General features: G+C 44.1%; 2 protein-coding genes across 11 annotated transcripts in view; both read right to left on the reverse strand.

Annotated features, from left to right (window-relative positions):
• Positions 1-1,922, reverse strand: part of LOC106603446 (dual specificity tyrosine-phosphorylation-regulated kinase 1A) — a 48,686-nt gene extending 46,764 nt beyond the window's left edge. For 2 of the 5 annotated variants that reach the window (XM_014197136.2, XM_045717166.1), the window contains exon 1: positions 1,297-1,922. The gene's annotated coding sequence lies outside the window, so the exon portion shown is untranslated. The remainder of the gene's footprint in view (positions 1-1,296) is intronic. The other 3 variants (XM_045717167.1, XM_014197137.2, XM_014197139.2) reach the window with 2 other exon arrangements.
• An 8,921-nt stretch (positions 1,923-10,843) lies between these two features.
• Positions 10,844-13,299, reverse strand: part of LOC106603445 (E3 ubiquitin-protein ligase TTC3) — a 61,689-nt gene continuing 59,233 nt past the window's right edge. For all 6 annotated transcript variants that reach the window (XM_014197131.2, XM_014197134.2, XM_014197130.2 and 3 more), the window contains 2 exons: positions 13,166-13,258; positions 10,844-12,972 (listed from right to left, as the gene is read on the reverse strand). In XM_014197131.2, coding sequence (XP_014052606.2) covers positions 13,224-13,258 — 35 coding nt within the window. In that variant the 3' untranslated portion in view covers positions 10,844-12,972; positions 13,166-13,223. The remainder of the gene's footprint in view (positions 12,973-13,165; positions 13,259-13,299) is intronic.

The raw sequence follows: 13,299 nt of genomic DNA on the forward strand, positions 1-13,299 counted from the left end.
TAGCCAAGTCGGTGTCTACCATCAGTCCAATTGAACAATGGCCATGATTACACTTGACTAGGGTCAACATGTTAGTTAACTATCGAACTTTGCTAGCCAACTCCATCACAGGACACACTTAGACACATTAGCATATTCGCATTCAATTGTGTTTATGAGCGTACCCACTAATGAATGACCTTGTGGCTGTTAATACATTTTTAAAAAGCATAGTGAATCTATGCCGTGCTCATCTATACTAGCTAGAAGGCTTCAAGCAGTTGGGAGGCCAAGGACGCAAACTTGAGCTATCGAGGGACCGGATAAACATTCGCTAGCTTGCTAGTTAGCATTAACTAACGTTACAGGCCAAGTTAAATACGTTAGCTAGTTGATAACGCAGTATCAAGAAAGAATGCTTTGAAGTGGATAAACTCCACATCCTTATGACTAGCTGGCCATCAATCCATGCCCGCATCTCTGTGGCAACTGACAACTTGTCAAGTTAACCAGCTGGCTAGTATGTTTGCTGACAAACCAAGTTAGCTGGAAGGCAACGTATGATTAAGATTGTCTCTATTGAACCCATGTGCCTGAGGTGTATTTGTAGCTAGTTTACGTTACCTTGTCAATTGTGTTACTTAACTACAAGACCGCTTAATGTTAGCTAGCTTAGCTACGTTAATTACTTGCTAACAAGCAGTAATGTTAGGTAGCTAGTAACGTTAGCAGGCTTGCTAACGTTAGCTATCTACGTGTGTGCCACACTTCTAGCTAACTTAACATGACCTAACTTTAGCTTGTTAAAAGAGCAAAGGACCAGAGTTAACTAATTAAACGTAGACTAGCAATACTTCCTTCCACGGAATGACATTTGTAGCTGCTACGCTAAGTTTTCACATTTAGCTAACTATCCAAGTTTGCCAGCTGAATTGAAGTAGTTAACACGTTAGCTAGCTAACCTAACGTTACTGGAATGGATTAAGGCTAGGTTAACGTTCTAACTTGTTAACTGTGGCAATGGAAAGTGACAGTTAGCCAACTACACCAGCATGGCCTAAACCGTTAGCGAACTAGCAATGTGATTAACGATACATAAGCCTAATGTTAATTGTTACATTTATATGGGGGTGCACGTTTTCCAACCAAAAGAGTGAACATTCTATAACGTTGGTTAGACCGTTGCCAGCTAACGTTAGCTAACTATCTAGCTTATTTGGCGCTAAAGCTAGCTGTAACGTTAGCTGGCTAGCTTGCTGTGTCTGTTTACAATGATAGCAATGTGACTGGCTAGTCAAAGTTACAGCGCAAACTTACCTTTGTCGCTGCCTGTCAGTCTTCCTATTCCAGAAAAATATCCTCATTTACAATCCCCAATGCCTTACGGCGATGTATTGAATACAGTCTCTTCTCCATGGAGCCCCCCAGATTTCCCAACGTACAACCCTCACTCCTCTGAATAGATGTCAATTCTTTTTCCAAATCAACAGCGCCTCAGTCAACTATCCAACGCGGTCAACGGCAGAAATGTATTCCATAGGGAAACCAACATTTCGATGCAGCTAGGCATGTATACTGTTAGCTGATCGACACATTAATTGTAACGAGAGCAGCATTGCTTCCAAATCATGATTAAAAATGACGACTACAAACCTGAAGACCCTGTTCTCTTTAAGGCTTTTTTGTGTAAATTTCACAAAATGGCGCGTGTTTCCAAACCTTTGCATCGAACCGGCCAGGCAGACCATAAACTACAGTCCACCAACGTACTCATTTAATGCCGTTGTAGCACAGCCGCTACGTTATAACCAACCCTTTTGATTATTTGAATCCATTTATGTCATTGATATGATTAGTGAATGTACTATTCTGGCGGGAAGGTAACATATTTTGGGAAAAAAGGAAAGTGGCTAACAAAATGGAGGCTGAATACGAACGTTACCATGACGACTATTATTCAAACGAATAAATTCCAGTCTCAGACCAATGACACAGAAAATACTGCCAATCAATTGTTCGTTTGAAAGGGGCGGGTCATAGAAACTCCTTGCCGCGAAAAAGTGTTCGGTTGGTTCGCCACTGTATATATCAGGGTATGGCTAGAAGGGATCCAGATATGCGGACGAAATTGAGAAAAAGTTGGTGAAGCAAAAGCAGTGCTGGAATGCCAAAAATATGGGGGCTATTTCGAGATCACAAACTCCCATCTTTCACAGCAAAGAGCGAGGGAGTCCGAGGGATGACTAGAGGAGCAATGGTGGAAGTATTGTGTGATTCTCTTGGCCCAGTACAGTTGGTGAGAATGAGTGGACGATGGTGAAGAAGAGTGGAGTAAAAATGGCTAAAGTTAGAAATTACCAGCAGTTTATGGTTGGAGTGCGATTCATGAGGAAGGATTTTTTTGGGGTGACCAGTTTGCGGTCTCTAAGATGGTCTCGAAGATGGTGAAGGACGAATTGGGTAAAGTGGAATTGGTCAGAGTGACCAGGACAGGAGCGGTATGATGTTGATTTCGTGCGTGTCAAAAGCTCTGTGGCTCAACATGTCGACATATGATGTGGAAAGCTATGCTTTTCAGAGTAGGGCACCAGTTAAAGGTGTCATCTCTGGTGTCTTGTTGGACATAGAGGCTGTGTGGTTTAGGAATAACATTCCAGGAGTGGATAGATGCACTTCCCTTGAATTGAATGAAAGACGCAAAGAAGGAGCAAAGCCTATCGGTTTTACTGTCGTTTGATTAAGTGGTTCTCCCAACTTATGTAAAGAGATATGGGGTGAGACCATATGTACCGAAGCCAGTGTTACAATTGTAAAAACTTTGGACGTGTCAAGTGTTTGTTGAAGGAATACATATGTAGTAGTTGAGTCAGATGAAGCATGTTGTGATGGGAATCACGTTCCCGGAGTGCTCTGTACGGATAAAGGAGGTTGCAGTAGCTAGGATCAGGGCCATCCAGCAGGTCTCTTATGTGGAGGCAGTGAAAATAGCTGAAGGAGTGAGTAGAGGACATGGTAGTGGATGTCCCACAGTCTGCAGTGAATGCCATGCAGGAGAAGGATCCCGACACACTAATAGTGAAGAAGGTGGACTTTGTTGTGTTTATAGCGCAAGTGATACATTGCACTAGTCAAACTAACAAAACCATTAAGAAGCGAGACATCATTGTGAAGGCGGCAAATAGATTTCTGGATCTCCAGGAGACTTAACATCCCAAATGTTACAGGGAGTACTGGATGAAGAGGTCCCCCCCCCAGGTTCCTGAGCCTCTGTAGGGATCTGAATGGTACAGCCTTTTGTTTTAGTATGAATTTGTTCATCCAAAACATATTTTGTATTTGGGGTATTTTTTACTACCCAGAACAGTAGGTGGCGCAAATACACATTGAGTGTACATTTCCACTAAACCTTGAAGAAGAAGGGCTTCAGATTTTGTTAAGTTAAAAAATAAATCTACTTTTGACGTTATTTTTTAACTCGTAACCCTTTTCCTAATCTTAACCTAATTGTCCTAACCTGCTACGTTAATTGTCCTAACCTGCCGTGAAAAATCGAATCTGACTTTAATTTGACAAAAGCTGGATGCCTTCTAGCCATGACATATCTTGTTACATTTATGATTGATGGCTTACTGGCCAATTAGATGAGAGCTCTATGCTTATATTGTTTGCAAGCTGGTTTGAGTGTCAGACTGAATTGACCATCTTCCCACGCCAACTGTACAAAAGTCTGTGAAGTATTTGTAGTTAATTATATCAGTAATCTTAGTTCATCATATCAGAGCTGTAGCTCCGCCCACCGCTGAAGTGGAGCAGAGCATGCTGGGTGATCTCCAGCTCGAGAGAAGTCAAGTGAGAAAAAGTTCCAGCCATCCTTGTTTTCCCACCAGTTAGCTTTCATTGTTAGCCAAGGCCAGTGTGTGTCCTTGTTGATATACCACACACACACACTTTGGTCGAAGCAAGTTGCCAGACCACTAAGTGCATTAGCCCATCCATACTATATATACTGTGCGGTGCTGTTCTGTGCTTGTGCATCTTCAGCGTTATTAAACCACCTCAACTGGAATCCTACCTGTCTGTCTTCTGTGCCCTTTCCAGCACACGGTAGCGAACACAAAGTAAAACCTAACCTAAAGAATACACAGTCCACCAAGTCCTCACTTACACCAACATCAACCAACGAGGAGCTGACAGGAAGAGAGGACTTATTCAGCTACAGTACAGTAGCTGGCTAAACTAAGCTAACTCTGGTAAAGCTAACTGTGTGAAGCTACTGAACAGGCTAGCTAGTCAACTCCAAGGAGCAAACACTGACCACACAGCTACAGACCACAACCACAAAACTACTAACCACAACATCTGACCACTACCACACATATACTGCCCACAACTACTGAACCACAACTACTGACCACAACCACACAACTACCGACCACAGCTACTGACCACAACCACACAACTACCGACCACAACTACTGATCACAACCACAAAACTACTGAACACAACGGCTGACCATAACTACTGAAGCGCACAACTACTTACAAAAACCCCTGACCATAACTATTGACCACAACCACACAACTATTGACCACAACTAATTGAACCACACAACTACTTGCCAAAACTAATGACCACTACCATAACTACTGAAGTCTATGTATATAGGGCAGCAGAGTCTAATGTGCTAGTGATGGCTATTTAACAGTCTGATGGCCTTGAGATAGAAGCTGTTTTTCAGTCTCTCGGTCCCAGCTTTGATGCACCTGTACTGACCTCGCCTTCTGGATGATAGCGAAGTGAACAGACAGTGGCTTGGGTGGTTGTTGTCATTTATGATCTTTTTGGCATTCCTGTGACATCGGATGCTGTAGGTGTCCTGGAAGTGTCGTATAAATATTGGTCCAATAATATTTCTCAGATACTAGAACTTGTGAAATCAAAGTAGAATTTATTACAATGTAAAAAGCTGAGCTGGTCCATGGATCAACTGTCTTCCCAGCCTCTGCACACTCCTTTTATACAGTTTTCATCCTTACATCACATACATAGTTACTCCTCTTTATGTTAATAATCAACTATTTTTGGCTTCGCGCCACTATTGTTTTCCTACCCTAAGTTCTTCTTTGAGGCAGGCTTTTTCCCGCCTCTACAAATAATTTCACACTCTCCAAATCACTGAACCGATTATGTTGGTGGCGCAACTATGACATTTTTGTTAAAAAAAATTATAGGGGCCTCTACCAGGCTGCAGTCACAAGTTCATTCATTATATAGATTATATCAGCACCCACCAGGCTATAGTCATAAGTACATTCATTATATTGATTAAGACATTTCTTATCTATGCATGCATCTGGATTACAATGTGTGTCTTTCTTTTGTATATTGTTTTTTCTTATGCTTTACAGGTGTGGTTACAGGTTCCTTTAATTAAAGCTTTAATGATTCTGTTCATTACATTATTACTTCACAATATGCTACTGAAAAACCACCATAGAGGGCAGGTAGTTTTTCCCCAGTGATGCGTTGGGCAGATTGTTGCCGTACCAGGCAGTGATACAGCCCGACAGGATGCTCTCAAGTGTGCATCTGTATAAGTTTATAAGGGTTTTCGGTGCCAAGCCAAATTTCTTCAGCCTCCTGAGATTGAAGAGGCGTTGTTGCACCTTCTTCACCACACTGTCTGTGTGGGTGGTCCATTTCAGTTTGTCAGTGATGTGTATGCCGAGGAACTTGAAGCTTTCCACCTTCTCCACTGCAGTCCCGTCGATGTGGATGGGGGGTGCTCCCACTGCTTTTTCAGCTCCTTTGTTGACGTTGGGTGTGAGGTTATTTTCCTGGCACCACACTCCCAGGGTCTCGTCATTGTTGGTAATCAGGCCTACTACTGTTGTGTCGTCTGCAAACTTGATGATTGAGTTGGAGGCATGCATGGCCACGCAGTCATGGGTGAACAGGGAGTACAGGAGAGGGCTGAGAACGCACCCTTGTGGGGCCCCAGTGTTGAGGATCAGCGGGGTGGAGATGTTGTTTCCTACCCTCACCACCTGGGGTCGGCCCGTCAGGAAGTCCAGAACCCAGTTGCACAGGGCGGGGTCGAGACCCAGGGTCTCGAGCTTAATGATGAGTTTGGAGGGAACTATGGCGTTAAATGCTGAGCTGTAGTCGATGAACAGCATTCTTACATAGGTATTCCTCTTGTCCAGATGGGTTAGGGCAGTGTGCAGTGTGATTGCGTCGTCTGTGGACCCATTAGGGCGGTAAGCAAATTGGAGTGGGTCTAGGGTGGAGGTAATATGGTCCTTGACTAGTCTCTCAAAGCATTTCATGATGATGGAAGTGAGTGCTACGGGGCGATAGTCATTTAGCTCAGTTACCTTAGCTTTCTTGGGAACAGGAACAATGGTGGCCCTCTTGAAGCATGTGGGAACAGCAGACTGGGATAAGGATTGATTGAATATGTCCTTAAAACACACCAGCCAGCTGGTCAGCGCATGCTCTGAGGACGCGGCTAGGGATGCCGTCTGGGCCGGCAGCCTTGCGAGGGTTAACACGTTTAAATGTTTTACTCACGTTGGCTGCAGTGAAGGAGCCTGCTGTTCCCACATGCTTCCAGAGGGCCACCATTGTTCCTGTTCCCAAGAAAGCTAAGGTAACTGAGCTAAATGACTATCGCCCCGTAGCACTCACTTATGTTTGACAAGTAGTATGGAGCTGATTGTAATGTATTCGGTGATGTTTTTTCCACCGTTCGTAGAAATTAGTTTTTGAAGTTGTTGGGTTTATGTCCCATCCTACATCCTGATATTATCAGGTTCTGACAACAAGATGGTGCTGCGCCAGCTGAACATCTAACCAAAATCTTTCATATTTTCTAATAAAACATTAACGATTTTAATCTGATGGTACCATTCATTGGTTCGAAGTCAATTGCATTCTGACTTTACAATATCCTCTTTTCTTAAATAATGTTGTGTATTTTCCATGTAAAGTTCAACTTGGCTTGGTTAATTGTCTTAATTAACTTGTCAGGGATACCTAGGGAATATGCTGGATAAATTAGTATTGATAGACTCTAGCTCCACTCAAATGGCTACCCAGACTATTTGCATTGCCTCTTCTATCCTATCATCTCTTCCTTCTGCTAAATCCTTCTCTCTCCTGTCTCCTGATTCCGCTTCTTTGACCCTACTCTCCTCCTTTTCCCCAACATATGACTCGCACTGTCCCCTTTCCTCCCGGCCGGCTCGGACCTCCCCTCCTGCTCTGTGGCTGAGTGACTCATTGCAAGCTTACAGAACAGAGCTGCAGGCACAAGATGTGGCAGTTTGGGTATTGCGCACCCGGCAAGCTGCCTAGTGACTTTCCCCTGTCACAGCATTAAGCACACTGTGGTGCTACACTGGGAGCACTGACATCCAAGCGATAAAACCTCACAAGTGTGTGACAATTCGCCGCAGCACAAATATTTTCTATAGTCAACCCTTAAAAGACGCTGCCAGACCTCTGGTAGAGTGGGCGAGTACACCGCTAGGTAACCCTTGCTGCTACAGTGCATTCGGAAAGTATTCAGACCCCTTAACTTTTTCCACATTTTGTTACGTTACAGCCTTATTCTAAAATGTAGAATAATAGTGAAGACATCTAAACTATGAAATAACACATATGGAATTGTGTACTAACCCAAAAAGTGTTATATTTTAGATTCTTCAAAGTAACCACCCGTTCGTTGCCTTACACAGCCTGGACCTTCAATAGAGAAAAAAGCATGGGGCTCTACTGCAGCCAAATCTGTGACCAGCTCCTCCAGCAACTCTGTCTGGTAGACCTGCAGCATAGTGGGAGATGACAGGGATTGGGCAGCCACCCATTCTGCACGATAAACTTTTTCCAGCTGAGCAGCCGAAAAGAGACCGTTCCTGTTAGAGAGCGTAGGATTCGCATTACCCACGCCCTTGTTATCCAACGGAGCTAGGTAGCCAGCTAGCTTGCCATCCACCAGAGGCGGGTGCACCAGCCCTGCCCCCTACATCCCTTCCAGATCCATGAAGGTGGCACACCCATGCAGCATCAGATTAGCTGAATGCAGGTTGGACCAGGTTGTTGTCAATTCTTCTACAAAATCTGGAAATGGGTTGGTGGTGCTTGACTGTGGCAGTCACAGGGAGCAGGCACTTTCCACCGAATCTTGATGACTTCAGCCGCGGGGGTGGGCACAGCCACTTCACCTCCAAACACAAAGCCGCCCTGCGGCACAGTTCTATGAACTGTGTGTTAGATACAAGGTTTTCCCCTGCTACTCCCGTAGCATGAGGAGGTGGCTGTCCCGGAACTAAGTCCTCTTCGCCAACAGAGAAACCCCCGGAGCCGTCCAGAGACACCAAGTCATCATCCGAACCTGGGCCCTGTATGTAACCAGCTGTCTCACTATCGCCCTGTTGGGATGCTAGTTCCACCTGTTCCGACCACAGCCCCAAGTCTCTCTCCGGCTTCCTGCACCTCCATCTCAGCCGAGGTAATGGCATCCGGGAAAGGAAAGTAGCCGTTGGTAACTCCAAGTTTCCTCAAGAAGGCTACACGTCTTTCCATGGAGTTTGCACGCAGTAGGTGGCAATGCGTACACAGACTGGTTCGAACAAGGGCCGCCTGAGCATGTTCCAAGCCGAGACAAACTACACATAAATTGTGAGTATCTTTCAGAGAACATGGCTTTCTTAGCCATCTTACTTATTGAGCTAGCAAATTGAAGAATAACAAATTGTTTGAGATTAGGACACTTATGAGAACAAGTGCAAACTTCAGTACACAATGTCCAGGGGGTGAACACGCTCTACCACTATGGACAGTTAAGTTGGCACAATGTAAGACTGCCTCATTTTCCAATTGTTTGTTTTAGTAGAGTGAATCGTTCTTGTTCACACCGTGGTGAAGAGCGGACTAATAGAAGGAATGAATCCGAGCCTCACGCTTATCACCTGTGGACTTAAAAGACCCCTTTTATTCTAGTGCCATCTGGAAGAAAACTAAAAAGGTGATTGTAAACCTCTCTGTATCTGCAGCTTAATGTAGCTAATAAGGTGTAATTATAGACAAAGAGAGGCACAGATTGACACTTCCTTTGTTTCAGTCGGTTGTGTCGTCTCAAGGAAACCACAGAAATAAAGTGAAGACAATGTTTTCTTAAAAAAACATGTTTCATCACTACAGATGTATAGGCCTAAGCAATGAAATAATATTTTTAGCAGAGATGCTGAAAGGGCTGTCATTTTCATTTTGCTGGAGTAAAAATACCGGGACATTCTGTATTTCTTTTTTACATGTTTTTTGTCCCCTGAATCATTCAAGCTGCAGAAAGGACCTAGACATGCTCTCTGTTTTCTGCAAAATTGATGCGGTGTAGACCGGCATTTGTTATAGCCCAATGCTTGAGCATTAAACTTTTTTTTGTTTTGAATGGGGAAATAAAATCTCTAATAGGCTACATCTTCTTGTATTCACAGGCTTCGTTTTTGTCCAATAAGAGCGTTTACCCTTGGAAACCTAAATTTGGATATTTTGAAACGACACTAGCTAGTAGATTGGGTATTTTATTTCTTTCCAGAATAAGCGAGGCTTTCAAAGGACAGAGGGGAGGCTCTGTACTGAGTCTAATATTAGAATACAGTGAGTACTGATGAGAGGAACCTCATGGGGGGTGACTTGTCAGTCTCATTTCCATCACTGGAAAAAGTATCCAGCTTTATTTTAAGGCAGGCTTTCAACAATCAATGTCCCTGTTTCTCCTAACAACATCTTGTAAGGTACAAAGTCTGATTTGTATCCACAAAAGCCTTGTTACAATTGTTGCTATTGTATGGTGTTTGTTCTCAGTACACCCACTTGTGACATGAAGCGCTCTTTGTTGGTCAAAGACCTGAGCAAGACCAATGAATTCATGGTGCGCTGTCAGGTGAGATCAATCATCATAATAACATGATCTGATGACATTGCATGATTTTAAGTTTCATGTAACTATAATAATAAACAGGCCTGTAGTTTCTCCTTATTTTCTTCAATATACAATGTGTACAAAACATTAGGAACACCTGCTCTTTCCCTGACATGCTGACCAGGTAAATCCAGGTAATAGCTATGATCCCTTATTGATGTCACCTGTTAAATCCACTTCAATCAGTATAGATGAAGGGGAGGAGACAGGTTAAAGGATTTTTAAGCCTTGAGACATGGATTGTGTATGTGTGCCATTCAGGAGGCGGCCATACAACAAATTACCATGTGCATCTAATTTAATTGGACCTAGTAGTAGACCAGTATTTCAAGTTTTGCAACCTTATAGACAGTGTGGTTTATAATACCAGTATACAGTCAAAATGTAACAGCTGATCTTTTACATTGAAGTAGGCCTCCCCTTGGTCTTCCCCAGGCTTTTACCTGCCCTACCTCTCAAGACTACCAACTTTAATGTCAGTGAGGGAATCTGTAATAAATACGGGTCAAATAGTGCAACAGTGTGTACATTTTTATGAGTGTTTTACCGATGACTGACGCTCGCAATTCTTCATTCCTCTGTAGAGTTTGAGGTGAATGTGGTGATTGTCCTCCATGATGACATTTGATCACAGAGAACTTCCCTCTGAAGCCGTGCCGAGTGCTCTTCTGAAAACACACTGCAATCTGGAGGATGGCCAGAGGATGGTGCCTTTGACATACCTGGGCGGAAGTGACCAAGGGCTCAAAGTCCAGATGGCCAAGCCTAGAAGTCCTGGCAGACAGCCACGTCTGTTGGATGGACCTCCCTGCTCTGAAAGTGCATAATGTCATATGGATGTCTACAGTTCAGAAAACAAGACAAAGTAAAGGATGTTGAAGATTATGGGGTACCTTTTTAATAGTGAAAGTCAAAATGGACAAACTTAAAGGGTGTAACAAATCATGACATCATTGACACCGCATTTTTGCAGTGTCAAAACTTAAGATACCCTGTGCCAATCATAAGCAGTAATATGCCCATTTTCCTAAGAGTAGAACAAATGTTGGCACTTTCAAAATGTTGCCCAAAGAATGAATATTCAATAACTGACCAGGGCAAATTTGTAAAAAGCAAGTTATTAAATGCACTTTATTAAATGGAACGTTCAACACCATAGTGCCCTCAAAGCGCATCAATAAGCTAAGGACCCTGGGCCTAAACACATCCCTCTGCAACTGGATCCTGGACTTCCTGATGGGTCACCCCCAGGTGGTAAGGGTAGGCAACAACACATCCGCCACGCTGATCCTCAACACAGGGGCCCCTCGGGTGCGTGCTCGGTCCCCTCCTGTACTCCCTGTTCACTCATGACTGCATCGCCAGGCACGACTCCAACACCATCATTAAGTTTGCCAATGACAACAGTGGTAGGCCTGATCACCGACGAGACAGCCTATAGTGAGGAGGTCAGAGACCTGGCCGTTTGGTGCCAAGACAAAAACTTCTCCCTCAACGTGACCAAGACAAAGGAGATTATTGTGGACTACAGGAAAAAGAGGACCGAGCATGCCCCCATACTCATTGACGGGCTGTAATCGAACAGGTTGAAAGCTTCAAGATCGTTGGTGTCCTCATCAACAACAAACTAACATGGTCCAAGCACACCAAGACAGTCTTTAAGATGGCACGACAAAACCTATTCCCCCTCAGGAAAGGTTCTACAGCTGCACCATCGAGAGCATCTTGACTGGTTGCATCACTGCCTGGTATGGCAACTGCTCGGCCTCCGACCGCAAGGCACTACAGAGGGTAGTGCGTACGGCCCAGTACATCACTGGTGCCAAGCTTCCTGCCATCCAGGACCTCTATACCAGGCGGTGTCAGGGGAAGGCCCTAAAAATTGCCAACCTAGTCAGACTGTTCTCTCTGCTACCGCACGACAAGCGGTACCGGAGCGCCAAGTCTAGGTCCAAGAGGCTTCTTAACAGCTTCTACCCCCAAGCCATAAGACTCCTGAACATCTAATCAAATGGCTACCCAGACTATTTGCTTTACTGTCCCCCGTTTTTGGTGTCGCTTCTGGCGGTTTGCTAATGTCAACGTTGTGAACAGAGTGCCCCATGGTGGTGGGGTTATGGTGTGGGCAGGCATAAGCTACCGACAACAAATTATTGCATTTTATCGATGGCAATTTGAATGCAGAGATATCGTGACGAGATGCCGAGGCCCATTGTCATGTAAATCAGCCGCCACCATCGCCTCATGTTTCAGCATGATAATACATGGCCCCATGTCGCAATTCCTGGAAGCTGAAAATGTTCCAGTCCTTCCATGGCCTGCATACTCACCAGACATGTCACCCAATTAAGCAGGCTTGGGATGCTCTGGATCAACATGTACGACATTATGTTCCAGTTACTGCAAATATCCAGCAACTTCACACAGCCATTGAAGAGGAGTGGGACAACATTCCACAATCAACAGCCTGATCAACTCTATGTGAAGGAGATGTGTCACGCTGCATGAGGCAAATTGTGGTCACACCAGATACTGACTGGTTTTCTGATCCATGCCCCTTCCTTTTATTTAAATTATCTGTATTCCAAGTCATGTGAAATCCATAGATTAGGGCCTAATGCATTTATTTCAATTGACTGATTTCCGTTTATGAACTGCAACTAAGTAAAATCTTAAAATTGTTACGTTTATATTTTTATTCCTTGTATAAATCATAGTAGGGAGATGGATAAATGGTTAAATCACACTTGTCAAAAAACTGCACATTAAATATTTCTCAGAAGTGTTTCGTATGGAATTGAGCATATACTGGGAATCAATGTGTTGGGAGTTCAGGTAATGGGAGAGATAGGGGTTCAGGATAGGTAGCTGGGAGTGTTTAGGAGAAGGCAGACGTGTGGCCCCTGCGGATTTTGCCAAGCAGCAGAGGGAAGTCCTCGGGCAGGAGAGCGTGCTCTCTGCAGGTGGGACAGGTGCTTTGCTCCTTCAGCCATGACTTAATACACTAGAGAAAGCAACAGAGAGAAAGGGAGATGAAGACATGATATAAATTGAGACTGACCAAAACAATCCTGAGTGCAAAGAACAGGAATTCCCAATTCCGGTGTTCTGCTAGGCCTAAATAACCACAGGGCCACAGATAAAAGCACTGGGCAAACTCAGCTGCAGAGTACTTATCGGTGTGATGGTGACCTTACCTCTCTGTGGAAGCTGTGTCTGCACTCTAGCACACACAGGTCCTCCTGGGACATGTCTTCATGGCAGATGATACAGGGATCCTCCATATTCAGCTGTACAAGACACACACCAGAATCAATAAAAAAAGATGCAT

Source organism: Salmo salar, chromosome ssa04, assembly GCF_905237065.1.
Source record: "Salmo salar chromosome ssa04, Ssal_v3.1, whole genome shotgun sequence".
In the NCBI taxonomy this organism is placed as follows: Eukaryota; Metazoa; Chordata; class Actinopteri; order Salmoniformes; family Salmonidae; genus Salmo; species Salmo salar.